The sequence below is a fragment of the Apostichopus japonicus genome, chromosome 19 (assembly GCF_037975245.1).
Source record: "Apostichopus japonicus isolate 1M-3 chromosome 19, ASM3797524v1, whole genome shotgun sequence".
NCBI classification, from domain to species: domain Eukaryota; kingdom Metazoa; phylum Echinodermata; class Holothuroidea; order Aspidochirotida; family Stichopodidae; genus Apostichopus; species Apostichopus japonicus.
In genome coordinates this window covers 27,527,004-27,541,139 of record NC_092579.1, presented here as the reverse complement: position 1 = coordinate 27,541,139, position 14,136 = coordinate 27,527,004, and the positions used below count along the sequence as shown (strand labels likewise).

Genomic DNA, 14,136 nt, shown 5'->3' with positions numbered 1-14,136 from the left:
AGGCACTTTGCGTATATTTTGTTACTATGGTAACAATATTTTCCCCAAAAAGTTTGAAGTACGTACAGTACTAACATATTGAATTATTGATTATTGGATGAATTGAAAGGAATACAATATATAGTGACAAAAAAATCCTGATAGATTTTCAAAATTGGCCAAAAAAGTTTTAAGAACAACTCTTTTCTGTGTTTCTGCAGCAATCTTGCGATCAATATCTCTATTGCATAGCTTTTTTTATGTCTCTGTTCATATTTCCATGGTGACATAAACTGAATTCACTGAATTCTGGTACCATAAAGTCAAGCTTGTTTTATTTTACTGTAGGCCTGGCCCAGTTTATAAACGAAAGTGAAATTCTATAAATGTAACCTTTTACCAGTCAGTGTCAAGAATATAAACTTCTGATGACTGATTCTCCAGCAAAGTTATCAATGATAAATTATTACTTGTCAGACTTCACCACCAAATCATCACAAGCCAAATGTGGTTTTTAAAAGTTACTTGTTAGGCTTATGTGTCATACTGTTAGGCCTCGCAGTAGCCCTACAATAGTCTCTACATCATGAGTAAACCAGCAAAATAATATTGTAATCGTCTGAGGAATTATAGGAACTAACATTAGGCCTACCCACTAGGCCTATTTTTCGAAAATCAAAAAGATACTTTCATGGAAAAATAAATCATACTTCCATAATATAAGGTATTCCCTGGACTAGTAATGGTCAGTCTGGCCCATCAGCCTAACTAGTAGTAGTAACTAGACTGTTATGGATTTGTTTTTCTCTTAGCTTTATCGATCGCGACCAACCGCCAATTGACACAAAAATCCAAACCACGCTTGGCTAGGTAACCCTCGCATTACAAAAGTGAATAGTGCTCTGGAATTATTAGGCCAGTTACGATTGATAAGGAAAGAAATTTACTCCTATCTACGATTATAAATGCCCTTACGCGCCTTTTCAATTCAAATGAGGCTTTGTCTTTTGACCATCGCAACTTCGTTAGGATGACCATCAATACAACAAAACCACACATGTATGAATTTTAAAAGTTATCAGACCAAAGTTAAGCTGGCAGTGCATGACCAACGGACGCTAAAACATGGCTTAAATAAACAAAATCGTCTCAACGTGGGTGTAATGGTAGGCCTTAACAAACGAAGACCCGAATTGTCACTTTTAAATTAGTAATGATGGCTGCAATGGCCCAATTGTATTTTCATATGTGCACTATATGCCTTTTGTGTTTACCAAACTCATGACCGCTTACTTAACCTGTTTTAAATAGTGAATTTTCGTTTACCGTTCCCTGTAAAATGCCAAAGAAACGGGTTGCAGTAATGTGTGTGCGTCTAGGCCAAACTAGGTTATATAGTGCTATTGTGGAGGCATACATATCACTAACAACAGGGGTTGACTGGAAGTAAAAGAAACGTTAATGAATAAACTTACGTGCAAAACTAACTGAACAAACAAAAAATAATAGATAAATCGACCATATAGATCTCCAAGATTCCATTGCTTTCCTGCGATTTAATATTCCTTATAATCCAATATAATTCCAACTTTCCGCCTTTCTTCTCTTCACGACCACTGCACGTTGGGTCTAACACAAAAGTGAAATTCAAATGCGGCTGCACACAATACGAACTATACATACGCCAACAGTGAATGCGGTATGAACTGCTCACGTTTGTGGGCGTGGATGATCGCTATGCTATGTACGCACAATGCAGAACGTTACCTTGAAAACAGGCACGCTACTTAGCAGAAACCAGGGACGAATTAGTAGATTTAATCCTTACTGAGGAAAGACTGAGAATTAGTAGAGTGTGACAGAGATCAAGTTTCACCACTCCCGCCAATAAAAGTATTGTTAGGACACCGTGGTCAACCCGTAAAACTCGTTAGTTTAGAGCGTGCATTTATTACGTAATCCACAAGTTGCTGCTGGGTTAAAAATGGGTGGGGCACATGCATGTTATAACAACATGGGATAGATACATCTTTTTAAGAACCCTCTTTCCCCGCTCAACCGCCGATACTCGTCTATCCGAGCAGTAGAAAAAGAAGTAAGAAGAAATATACTCATGTAGAATAACTTGTTTAATATGTTCTATTTATACACACACCAGTGGCGGCGGAACCGGGGGGGCTTGGGGGGGCTCAGCCCCCAATGAAAAAGTTGAGGGGGCAAATGCATGATAAGCCCCCCCCCCAATATTTACCAAGGCTCCGAAACGTGCATCTGCCCATTTTTCAATGCATACTTGTCGATCTGTCCGATGCACACGTATACGATATAGGTGTAATAATTTTAGTAATTGCTGGGGAACCCTTGGCCCGTCCCCTGGCTATAGACCACATTGTCACCCCAACCGCGTATTCACGTCCCGTGAAAAGTGGAAGCAGTGAGTGTGAGTACCGGTAAGCGCAACACAACTTCGTCTTAGGCCAATGACTTGCCTCATTTCAGCCAGTTCTCCAACATCCCCTTACTACACTCAAAAACGTCTTTGCGAATAATAGCTACTCTCTTAAAACACCATCGAATATACAAATTACAATGTTTTTAAAGACTTTTGCGTGCAATCTGAGAAATTGCAGGCTTCAGACCCATATTTTAGGGCTAGGTATTCGCAGCATAAAACACTCGGGAAGTGCCGTTTCCGGCCATCTGGGGGGTTTGAAAAACCCAAATTTTTCTTGTACGCTCCGCGCCAACTGATGGTGGCGCTCCGCTTAGATAGTCTCCACGCATATTAGCCCCCCAATAATTTTCCAGTTCCGCCGCGCCTGACACACACACACATTTATATAAATATATATATATATATATATATATATATATATATATATATATATATATATATATATATATATATATATATATATATATATATATATATATATATATATATATATATACGAGGAAATATATTGACCGTGCACGGCAATGAAAAGTTCGTTGGCGTAGTGGAGCATGTAAGTAAATCTTTACAACCATATACTGCCTTCACGGTCGGTCATGTCTTGCCGTTAGTTTTTTTTTCTCAGAAAAAAAGCTCTCTGTCGAAATCAAATTGTCGCGCAGAACTTGCCTATGACCTGGGGGAATTAAAAGGGTTTCTACCGAGCTGAACGTTCAAGTTATACTCAACCAAATTATTCACAAATTCACTGACCGTGAGTTAAGATCAAGGTCATTGCACTAGGTTCTTTAAAAAAACTTCATCTTTTTCCAACGGTCGTCCTAGACCAGCAAAATTCCCGCCACACAGTAATGAGATAGCGCGCTGCTTCTGTTTTGGGGTCAAAAGTTCACTTTTAATAGATTCCGTGACTTGACAAATGAAAGTTGTCATTAATCTCCGAGCGTATAGTCATTTTGTGATCACAAATATTTTGTTAGGATGTGATACTTATTTTGCTGGATACTATAGGCTGTCAGTGTCCATATAGGTGACAAATTTGAGGCGAAACCGAACTAGGAAATTTGGTAACACTGTTTTAAAAAAAATATACTCTCCTGGCACTTATTTACTCCTGATTATCAAAAGACATCGAGAAGTGTTAAATTAGACAATTCAATGCATCATTCACAGAATCACATCACATTCTGTTCTCCCAATGACGAAATATATTGAGGTTGCACCGTGGCAATAAAATGCCCCTTGGCGTTGTGGAGCATGAATGACTTTCTTGCGACTATGGGTAAGAACTGATGACCTTTAATTAACGGGTGAAGAGTGAAGATATACCCGGTAGTTTATTTAACGACTATGCTATACCACTACGGTGGGAACTCTCCCCAACTAAACCCCAGCCACCCCACCAACCCCACCCCACCCTGCCCCACCAATGCTTAAAATCGTAAAATTACAACATCAGCAACAATTGCGAAAACATAGTTCTTTTTTATCATATCGTTCAAGTCTGCCACTATTGTGAACTGTCAACTCAGTCTGAACTGAAGCAATCGTTACAACGCTCAGAAAAATATGTAATCGTTTCCTCCCGTAGCATGCCTTTTACAGTTTTAGAAACGCACTATGATAGTTTACTTATAGGACTTTGAATAAAAATCTAAAATATTATATACTTTGCTTAAATCTTAATTTATATGGTTTTGATATCGTCAATACAGTGTTTCTCGTAATGACAAATATATACATATGTTCGAACTTATGCACGCTTAGCAGGCTCATTAAAGATCCAGACAATTTATTTTGTCGGAAGATATGATGATCTGTATTGAACGCTATAGTCATCCCTTTTGGTTGAACGTGAATCAGGCATGGCGAGCAACATTCATGGCATAGTCAATATATGTGGTGTAGAAATCCAATACTCTGAAATCAGCCGTCCTATTCCCATATCGATCTTTTCAAATGATTTAGAAGACCATGTGTTCGAGAGAGAATGATATCTATATAGTTAACGTAAACGTAAACAACAAACATTATTAACAGCAATGTGAGTGCAGGGCTGATGAACCCCGCATTGATACAATATATATATATATATATATATATATATATATATATATATATATATATATATATATATATATAAATATATATATATATATATATATTTATATATATATATATATATATATATATATAAAAATAAAAAATAATAATATAATAATAAATATATATATATATATATATAAAAATATATATATATGTATACGTATATAGAAAGATAAGTATATATTATAGCCAGTTCTTGTCATCATTAAAAACTTTATGAAAACTGAGTAGTCTATCATATAACATTTTGTTATAACTTTACAGTAGCCTACACTCAGTGGCGTAGCCAAGGGGGGTGGCGTGGGGGGGGGGGGGCGACACCCCCATGAAAGCTTGTCTCTCTCCCCCCCCCCCTCAGTCGCCCTCCCTCTGGAATTTTGGGTGTCGAAAAAAAATTACATGTGCGAAAATATATCATTGGTCTGAATGGACTCGGATCTCCATGATGAGGTTTCTAGGTACTGGAATGCCAAAGAAGATGTTAAAAGGTAAAAAATGCTGACATCATACAGGTTTCTCACATCATTGCTGGCGTCATTGCCTCGATACTCTGTTACATTTTCAATCGGGTTTTCACTTCTGGGACGTACCCTGATGCTCATAAAAGCGCTAAAAAAAAAATCAAGAAAGGAGACAATACTATCGATGAGAACTACGTACCAATCAGTCTATCCATAGGCGTAGGAGCCCAATTTGATTGGGGGGGGGGGGGCTGTAACGACTTGCCCGAAAAACATGACCAAAATTTTGGCATGTAAATATCATATAGGCAAGCATCGGTTATTACATCGCATGCCAATTACAAACAATCATTTGCCGTGTTATTCCATATTGGTTATAATTTTTGGGAAGTCGTTACAATAATGATAATATGATAATATAAGTTTAACCATTCAAAAACACATTGCAATTGATCTTTCTTTTCAGTATAGTTGCGCGAACAATTCTCAGCATATTGCCCAAATTTCCAAAAATATATTTCATTGGGTGGCTGCAGACCCGAGCCCCTCCCCCCGCCTCCTACGCCTTTGAGTCTATCACCCTAATAATATTTCAGACGCAATCTTTGAAGTCAGTTTGACATATAATTCGGTCATTTCAGTATGTTACCGTACTTGGCTGAAAGTCCAGTCGATCTAGGAAGTGTCATTTCCAACGATCTAGGAGGCCTTTTTAGCTAAACAAATTCCTGTACGCTGCAAGCCAACCTATGATGGCGCTCCGCCTAGATAGTAACAAGACGCCCTCCTTGGAAATGGTCAAGCCCCCCCCTCCGAGCGCCTCCCCCCCCCCACTGAAAAAAATCCGCTGGCTACGCCACTGCCTACACTGCCGGGAATTGTGTCGCCAAGGTATATTCAATGTCGCAGACATTGTTTCAATACATTGGTGGTTTAACATATTATAAGGCTGGTTGTATGTGTCGTTATGTGCACTCAGGGGCACTTAGAGCCACGGTGGGCCCTAATGGACCATCATTATAAGCGGGCCTCCTTTTTCCGTTTCTTTTTTTCTCTCTTATTGATGCCTTCATAAATTCATGGTACGTTCATGCATCATATGGGTGTTTGAAACACTTTTCTAATGGACGTGAACTCATGCCTGATTCATCCTTCTTGAAAGACCTATGTCGTATTTAAGAAGATATATAGGTACTATCATAGGAACTGGGGATGATATGCTTTATATATATGTAAAGGGTGCGACTGGTAGGCTATTTAGCAAGGGGCGGTCACTGTGAAAAGCGAGGGCGCTGTGTCAAGATGGTTGTTGTCATATGCAGAGCATCATATCACGCAAGATGTACGTTTATAACCAATATTGCAGAAATTAGGTCCATGGAGAGATGACTATGTAATTTTCGTGTTTTCAACCGCTATCGATGGTGGTGGGGTATGGCACATTTCCCTTGGTGGAATCAGGGGCGCACAGGGGCATACATTGCCTCCGGGATCACTGATCCACACTGGAGCCTTCGAACTTTAACAAGCAGTGCATTTGACGTCTTGTATGAAACTAGCAACTTTCCCGACAAAGCGGATATCGGACACGGTGCCTTCGACACCGCACCCAGTACAGCGCCTGAACCGGTGTAGCAGTACAAACTGTCGCAAATATTCCATATTCAGTATAAACTGTCCCAGTCCCACTGGGACAGTTTATACTGAATTTACCAGTACATTTAGTCTCCCGGACCTTTTGTACAAGGCCAGTTGGTACAGACTGTCTCCCAGGACAGTTTATGCTATGATGAAACGAGGGGGGACATTATTTGTTGGTCGCATATTTGGTTGTAAATTGTGTCCCCCTGAACACTACGTCCGCATTAGCATGTACGTTCGAGTAGCAAAAATTTAATTAGTAATGGACTATGGCAGTATCCGTATTTTTAGCAAACTGTCGTATTTCGGCTTCCGTATATTTAGCAGTAAAGTCGTGCGACAACTAAAAATGGAAAAGCTAACAGAAAACGTGAGACAAATTGCAGATATTCTAAGAGATGAGAGCTATCCAAGTGGGTTTACAAGAATAAAACAGAGAAGGATCTTACGGAGACAAAGTCAGTCTTTCAGACTGGCTGAAAATGGAACTCTTGCATACCGAAAATAAAGGAAAGTTTTGCTATCTAGGGCTTCTCAACTCGCCCAAATCGAGGCAGCTCATACTGACTAGTGACATCTATAAGGTAATGTCTGTAACTTACAGTATAGGATACACAATATGGTATTGGTTGTTAAATGGCGAACGGCCATTCCACAGTTAAACTATAACCAGGCCTCTAGGACTGATTGGTGCACAAATCATGATATTCTTTTACCACGTTTGGTTAGTTGTAAAAACTCATTCGCAAAAGTCAAGCAATTGCTTATGCAACATTATAATCAGTTGTATGCTTGAGCAAAGTTGTAAGTGCATGAACAAAGTTGTTAGGGCCCATTTCTTTTCGTTTTGTTTACCCAATTGTCTTAACAAATTTTTGTGAAAATTATTATAAATTTCTACCTTTTATCGCCCTGCCTATCATAAAAGATAACAACAGATCACTAACGCTTACAGAGCTAGTCTGGTTTGCATGCATGGGACACTATAAAATGCTATTATTGGACTATAGCATATAGCCTAGCCTACTTCTAGAGGAAAGTGGCACTAATACTGTACATAACAAATTCACGTTCATTAATTTTGGTTGGTAAGAACAGATATTGAAGGCCTGATAGTACTTTTTTAGGTGTGGCATATTCTCTACATGCCAAGCCTCACTGCAGAAGAAAACTCCTTAAATATCTATAGACCCAAATAGTGGCCATGCAATATGTACAATAATGGGAATATTCCATTTCAAACATCGATATAGAGTTGTAATTCAATTTTAAGGCACTTCAGCTAGAACTACCAATCCTGCAGCCCATATATTTGTGTGTGTGTGTGTGTTTTTTTTTTTTTTTTGGGGGGGGGGGGTGGGCAAAAAAACATGATATCTCCTTGATCATGAATTTTCTTATCTCTTTGAAGGTGTTCATCTTTGCATAGATAAACCAGACAACAGACTATGTCTAGATTCTATTGGAAAACTATCAACGTTGATGTAACAAGTTATGTTCAACAGGATGTCAAAGCGTCATTGTCCTGTAGACCTACGAACAAGTCTCCATAGCATTCCTGTAACTGGATTATGGAAACAGGTAAATTCTCAATCTGTTTTAATTGCACAAGATGTCCGCAGTATGCAGTGAAGGTTTGGTATAGTTAATGTCACTCTTTCTGGACAAATTCAACATTTACAAGTTTAAAGGTAGTCTGTATTGGCCCTAAATTTTGGCCACTTTAATTGCTAAAAGTTTTCAAAAAGTACTTTCCAAGGGGTAATAACTCTTTAAATTGTGCTCAGACATTCTAAATGATGACACGAGATATTGAATGTCCCAGTGAGGTAAATTTCCTCCAGGGAAATAAACATACTTAAAGAATTTTGTCCATAGTGAAAATTTGGCATATTTAAGGCCTATACAGCATACCTTTAAGCCACACTCTGGCCTAACTGCAGAGCAACCATCAATATAGGAATATAACTGTAAGTTGCAAAAAGTGGCGTATCATTTTTCTGGTTTAGTGGTTGAAGAGATTGTAAATGGTACAGTATGGTGTAAGTTACATTTTCATGTTTGCAAGGTAAAAATAATTGGCCTAAATCCACCAACACCCTGTTTCGATCAGATATCCCACTGTTTTTATCTAGATCTCTGTACAGAATGAAGCAATGGAATAGAACAACAGTCAAGGCAAAGCATGCAACTTGTAATTGTTTTTGAAATTAGCACCTAAATGCTGTCTTCTTTCTTAACAGGTTGGTGTAGATCTTATTGGTCCTCTACCAGTGACAGCTGCCAAGCAACTGTACATCATAACACTGTCTGACTTCTATTCAAAGTGGCCTGAGACTAAGGCAGTGCCTGAAAAGACTGCAGCATCGACTTCTTATTGCATTACTGATGTGATGATGAGGTAAGCATGTCTTAAAAAGTGAATAATTTTCTGTAGTTAGTTCCAATATGAATGGCATCATATCTGTTATTTGTACCATGCAAATAACTTGTAGTGCATGGCAGAATGCTGTGTTTGAGTATAAATTATTTCCCAATAGGTATTAAGCATACAGAAAGATCACGAAGGTAGGTGAGAACAGAGAAAGTGTACTGTAAATCTTTGCAGGTTAAGTCCCCATTAACAAGTTTATATGTACATAGTTTTTGTTCCTATATTTACTTGCAAAGTTTCCACCTCTGGTTCTTAAGTAGCATATAGCCTGACAATTGTCGTCATTTGATTACATCCCCAAAAAGTGATTTTGGCTGGACATGTTTCACTGCAGCAGACACAGTTTATTTGTTCAAACAAATGATGAGTAAATAATTAAGACCACATTCCACAGCTAGACACCACCTATTGTGTGTTGTTTTTCAAAAAGGTGTTGGACAGTTTGATATTGTAACCACAGGGAACTTTTCTGTTTAGAAAGTGTGAACTTATTACCACTTGGCTGTTTTGACAGGAATTTCGACAAGATAAGAGAGATAATGTATCAACTGAGTTTTGGTACCATTTCTCTGTTAGGTCCGTTGTGGAAAATTGCTAAATGTGTTTGTGTGTGTGGTGGGGGATATTTCCTGAAACCTGGGAGAGGGACCCCTTTTTCTTTGGCAAAATAAGGCAATGTTTAGGTCTCTTGATGCAAAATGATGTATAATAGTACATTTTACTATAATAATGGTAAGCTAGCATTATTTGTTTTTGCATTTGGGTCATACAGAGGGTGTTTTGAACCCCCCATGGATCCTGATTCAGGACAATTAATGTTTGATCGGCATTAAACAGTCATACCATGCACACATACATCAATAGAGCACCAAAAGGCATCAAATTTCTGTTGTATCCTAGCTTACTCTAATTTGATAAATTTCTGATATTAAATTTAATTAATATGCCCCAAAGTTGTATTGGCTCATGTGGTTAAAACTTTTCAGGTTTGGTAGTGAACTGTACAATATAGCGCCAAAATTATGACATGCAATCTCCAATTAATAAAATGGAGCCAGTAATCCCATAAACATGTAGGTGTCACAGTAAAAGATCATCCAATTAACTCAATGCCTAAGCATAGTTCAGTTGTACACTATACAGTCTACACTTAACCAACATGGTGAATGTTAATTATCTTTGTAGTGGAGCTTACACATAACTTTTCAAGATGATAATTTATTTTATATATGACTTACAGTGTGGTATTCACTACTCATAATATTGCTTTCAACTTTTATTTTGCACAGATTTGGTTGTATTGATATCTCATCCCTGACCACCAATGGAGGGAGTATGCATGAGGTTAACAGAAGACATGTCTAGACGATTTTCTTAGCAGTTAACTTGTTACCGACAATAATCTTGTCTTTCACTCTAACATATCATGAGAGAAAATTGCGTCGGCTGCTATACGTTTAAGCAAAGACAGGCCATTGACTTTTCACGCCAGTCGTAGTCGAAGGGATGTGACGCTCGAAATTCTTTATCACCTCATTACTTCATTAAATAACAAATAAGAAGGCGTGTTTCTTGGTTCTGGAAGTTGTGTTCAAGATAAGTTCTCATAGTAAAACATATAACCGACCATATTCTTCTTCCTGTTGTAACTTTTGCTGTTATGGATTTCTGTGTAAGTCTTAACGAAAAACCCATGAGAATCAGCTATTTTATTTGTAATTAACAATCAAGATTAAATTTTGACGGTATCAAGTTGCACATTAAAGCATTATATAGGTAATCCTACTGTTTGTGGAAAGCAGTTCAAGGGGGGAATTCTAATAGGGAAACTTCTGCATGGTTTTATTGAGGTCTTTACCAAACTCTAAAGAGGATGTTCTTCATGTGGATTATGAGAGTTTCAAGTACATATTGTTTGAAGAAGAGTGACAGTAGTATATCATTCTAATCAAGCAATACCTCCCTGCTTGAAGGATGCTCTAGAAAGCATGGATTATCTTTAGTTGCATCAGAGCTACAAAGGGAGAGTCATCATTCCAGTTAAACTTCCCCATGCAGGGGGTAGGAAGTGAGGGTGGGCACACAACATCAGAGGGACATTTTCTCATTCCACAACCACCACTCAATATGCTATAAACCGATACACACCGGCCATATCACTTAAATATGATGTATGATGTGTTAGTATGTTATCAATACTATTTATTGAGATTGTTAATTGTTAAACGTGCTATAAAAAGATATGGGATGCCATTTAAAAATAGCATGTACAGACAGTGCCCCCCCCCCCAGGCTCCTACCTCCCAGATCCCATGTATAATCATTTTTCACTCTTTGCCCAGTCTGATATAGATTCAGAATATTGTGTTTGTGCATGACTATCAGCCAATTTCATGTTTTGATTTTTACTATATTAACTTTCTTTTAACAAACTTTTCTCTACAAGAATGACATATTTAAAGTGTGAGAAACATGATGAGACAAAAAATCTAGCATATTGCATCCTGCTCTGTCCTATTTGCTTTATTCTTTCCCTTGTTTGGCTTTGTTTTGTTTCCTGTATGTTTGCAGCTCTTTTGAAGAGGGTATCGTTCTAATATATCTTTTCTAATTTGAACCACTTTTGTCCAATAAGAAACATTCATAATAAGAAACAACGAACCTTTATCACTGGAATTGCCTGGAATGCCATTTGTCTATACAAATGAAAATTTGCTTCACGCATGGCCATCACAACGGGGCTTAGGGGGCAGGGGGTGGGGGAATGGCCCTCCACCTTGTTGAGAGGGAGAAAACCTTGACGATTGAGTGACAAAAATAAGGAAGGGTAAAAAAGTAAACAATAAAGTAGTAATGAAAGTCAATAAATAGGTGTCAAGCCCATATGGAGAGGGTTGGGGCAGTGTTGACATGTTCAAGGTCAGAGAAGTATCTAGTCCAGCTACTTCATGGTTGTTATTAGCAAACAAAAATATTTTGTAACTCATCACAGATAGGTCACAGACTTAAGAAGACCCCTCCCCAGGACACAAATTCGATAACTTACCATCCCAACTCCCCCCCCCCTTATCCGTAACTTGAAAACACCCTCGGTTCCCGTCCTATAATGAGCTTTACGCAGGGATGAAATTTCATATTGCCTAGGCAACTCTCGTAGACCCATGAAGTACAGTTACCATACTTGCCAAAACTTACCCACTGTGTGTTAGGGAAATACGGCAACAATGAAGTTTGGACTCCTAAAGTTCGTAATATTTTACCTCTGCAATTATCATTTTTTGTTGTAGCTGTTGCATTCCCTATCCCGTACCCGCCCTCCGTTGGGAGGGGGGGGGAGTTAGGTTTATACTATCTCTCCCTCTGTAAAGATGACTATGAACGCAATGTAGTTGCCGAATACAACATGCAACATATACGGAGGATGAAATAGCAGCAATCACAACAAAAACATGATTAACATCTTCTACAGATGGAAGACTTGTTTCTTTTTCTTCTTCTTTTTTTCCCCTTTTATTTTTTGTTTTGCAGCAACGCACAACGTCTCATTTATTTCCTGTAACATTTAACTCTGATGTACGCATCTGCTCTAATTATTGATATAATGAACTCAATTGCCTTTTGAATGTCGAAATGCTTAAATTTTATGCGGGACAAAAGATGCTATGAAGTATTTGCGGACATTCTGTACCAGGACATTTCGTCCGGTGGGACTATATTTGCTGTGAGGGTGGGACACAATTTTCAGCAGATAATGTCCGACCGGACTAAATATGCTGGTACAAAGTGTCCGCGGAGACACTTTGTACAGGGGGACACTTTGTACTGTCACACCGGCGGTGCATAGCTTCTTAGCCAGACAACCGGTCAATCCTTCCCTGTGTGAAAAATATTGCACGGTTCATTGATTCCTCTTGGTTGTACTTATTTTGTCATGCTGTTACCATGGGAACTGTCTTATTAGACAAAAACCCAACTTCATGTATTTTGCTGATATTGTATTTGGACACCCTATAACGCCTTTGACATGTTGATACGTTTTCAACATTTTATGAAACATATGGCGTTTTAAGCGCGTATCATATAAATAAATGTTCAACACTAGCGTACCAAAGTATGCAAAACTAATGCTGCTTTCGTAGTCTTTAGTATGCTAATATCTTCGGCATGCCAGTATAAACGTTTGACACGCTCATATGCAAGTCGTCATTATGCATATTAAATTATATTATAACATTCTGAAATGTATGTTCACAATCCACCTCATTTGATTTTTCTATACGTTTGGCTCTCCGTAGTAATACCTCCCTGGCATATTGCCAATGTAGGCTACGCCATGCAAATTTCTCCTCCACTTTTGAAGACACTGCAGAAAATTCAGTCATTCCATTTTGGGTAGGGTCATAACCTAAATTTAGTGATATGATATTCTCTAGAAATACTTAGGCCCTAGGCCTAAATCTGCAATTTTTATTTCCGGTATTCAATATATTTTAAACTTCTCACAAAACATGAACGGAGTCAAAATTCACTTGTTGAAGTGAGTTTTCAGTACCCTGATCTAAACTAGAATTACCTATCCTGTCATTTGGGAAGGTGAAACTGAGTTCAACACCAGCGTATCTTGCAATATTAATAGCCGGTGTGACAGTACAGAGTGTCCCCCTGTACAAAGTGTCTCCGCGGACACTTTGTACCAGCATATTTAGTCCGGTCGGACATTATCTGCTGAAAATTGTGTCCCACCCTCACAGCAAATATAGTCCCACCGGACGAAATGTCCTGGTACAGAATGTCCGCAAATACTTCATAGCATCTTTTGTCCCGCATAAAATTTAAGCATTTCGACATTCAAAAGGCAATTGAGTTCATTATATCAATAATTAGAGCAGATGCATACATCAGAGTTAAATGTTACAGGAAATAAATGAGACGTTGTGCGTTGCTGCAAAACAAAAAATAGAAGGGGAAAAAAAGAAGAAGAAAAAGAAACAAGTCTTCCATCTGTAGAAGATGTTAATCATGTTTTTGTTGTGATTGCTGCTATTTCATCCTCCGTATAT

The 14,136-nt window shown here is 38.2% G+C and overlaps 3 protein-coding genes across 3 annotated transcripts in view; 2 read left to right on the top strand and 1 right to left on the bottom strand.

Annotated features, from left to right (window-relative positions):
• The window catches only part of LOC139959847 (protein sidekick homolog), a 54,607-nt gene extending 52,918 nt beyond the window's left edge, over positions 1–1,689 (bottom strand). Inside the window, exon 1 of the mRNA XM_071957728.1 lies at positions 1,455–1,689. Coding sequence (XP_071813829.1) covers positions 1,455–1,521 — 67 coding nt within the window. The 5' untranslated portion in view covers positions 1,522–1,689. The remainder of the gene's footprint in view (positions 1–1,454) is intronic.
• Positions 1,690–6,633: 4,944 nt separating this feature from the next.
• Positions 6,634–12,138, top strand: LOC139960432 (uncharacterized). Its single transcript, XM_071958775.1, has 4 exons — positions 6,634–7,226; positions 8,054–8,223; positions 8,886–9,043; positions 10,366–12,138. The coding sequence occupies exons 2-4, from the start codon at positions 8,137–8,139 to the stop codon at positions 10,439–10,441; spliced, it is 321 nt and encodes a 106-aa protein (XP_071814876.1). The 5' UTR covers positions 6,634–7,226; positions 8,054–8,136; the 3' UTR covers positions 10,442–12,138.
• Positions 12,139–13,448: 1,310 nt separating this feature from the next.
• Positions 13,449–14,136, top strand: part of LOC139960494 (meiosis inhibitor protein 1-like) — a 67,236-nt gene continuing 66,548 nt past the window's right edge. The window contains exon 1 of the mRNA XM_071958891.1: positions 13,449–13,468. The gene's annotated coding sequence lies outside the window, so the exon portion shown is untranslated. The remainder of the gene's footprint in view (positions 13,469–14,136) is intronic.

What these genes read in the sequence shown, in the direction of transcription:
- LOC139960432 (XM_071958775.1), top strand. Translation starts at nt 8,137, where the DNA reads ATGTTCAACAGGATGTCAAAGCGTCATTGTCCTGTAGACCTACGAACA. An exon ending in TAACTGGATTATGGAAACAG is followed by an intron (nt 8,224 to 8,885) that starts GTAAATTCTCAA and finishes CTTTCTTAACAG; the next exon opens with GTTGGTGTAGATCTTATTGG. An exon ending in ATTACTGATGTGATGATGAG is followed by an intron (nt 9,044 to 10,365) that starts GTAAGCATGTCT and finishes TATTTTGCACAG; the next exon opens with ATTTGGTTGTATTGATATCT.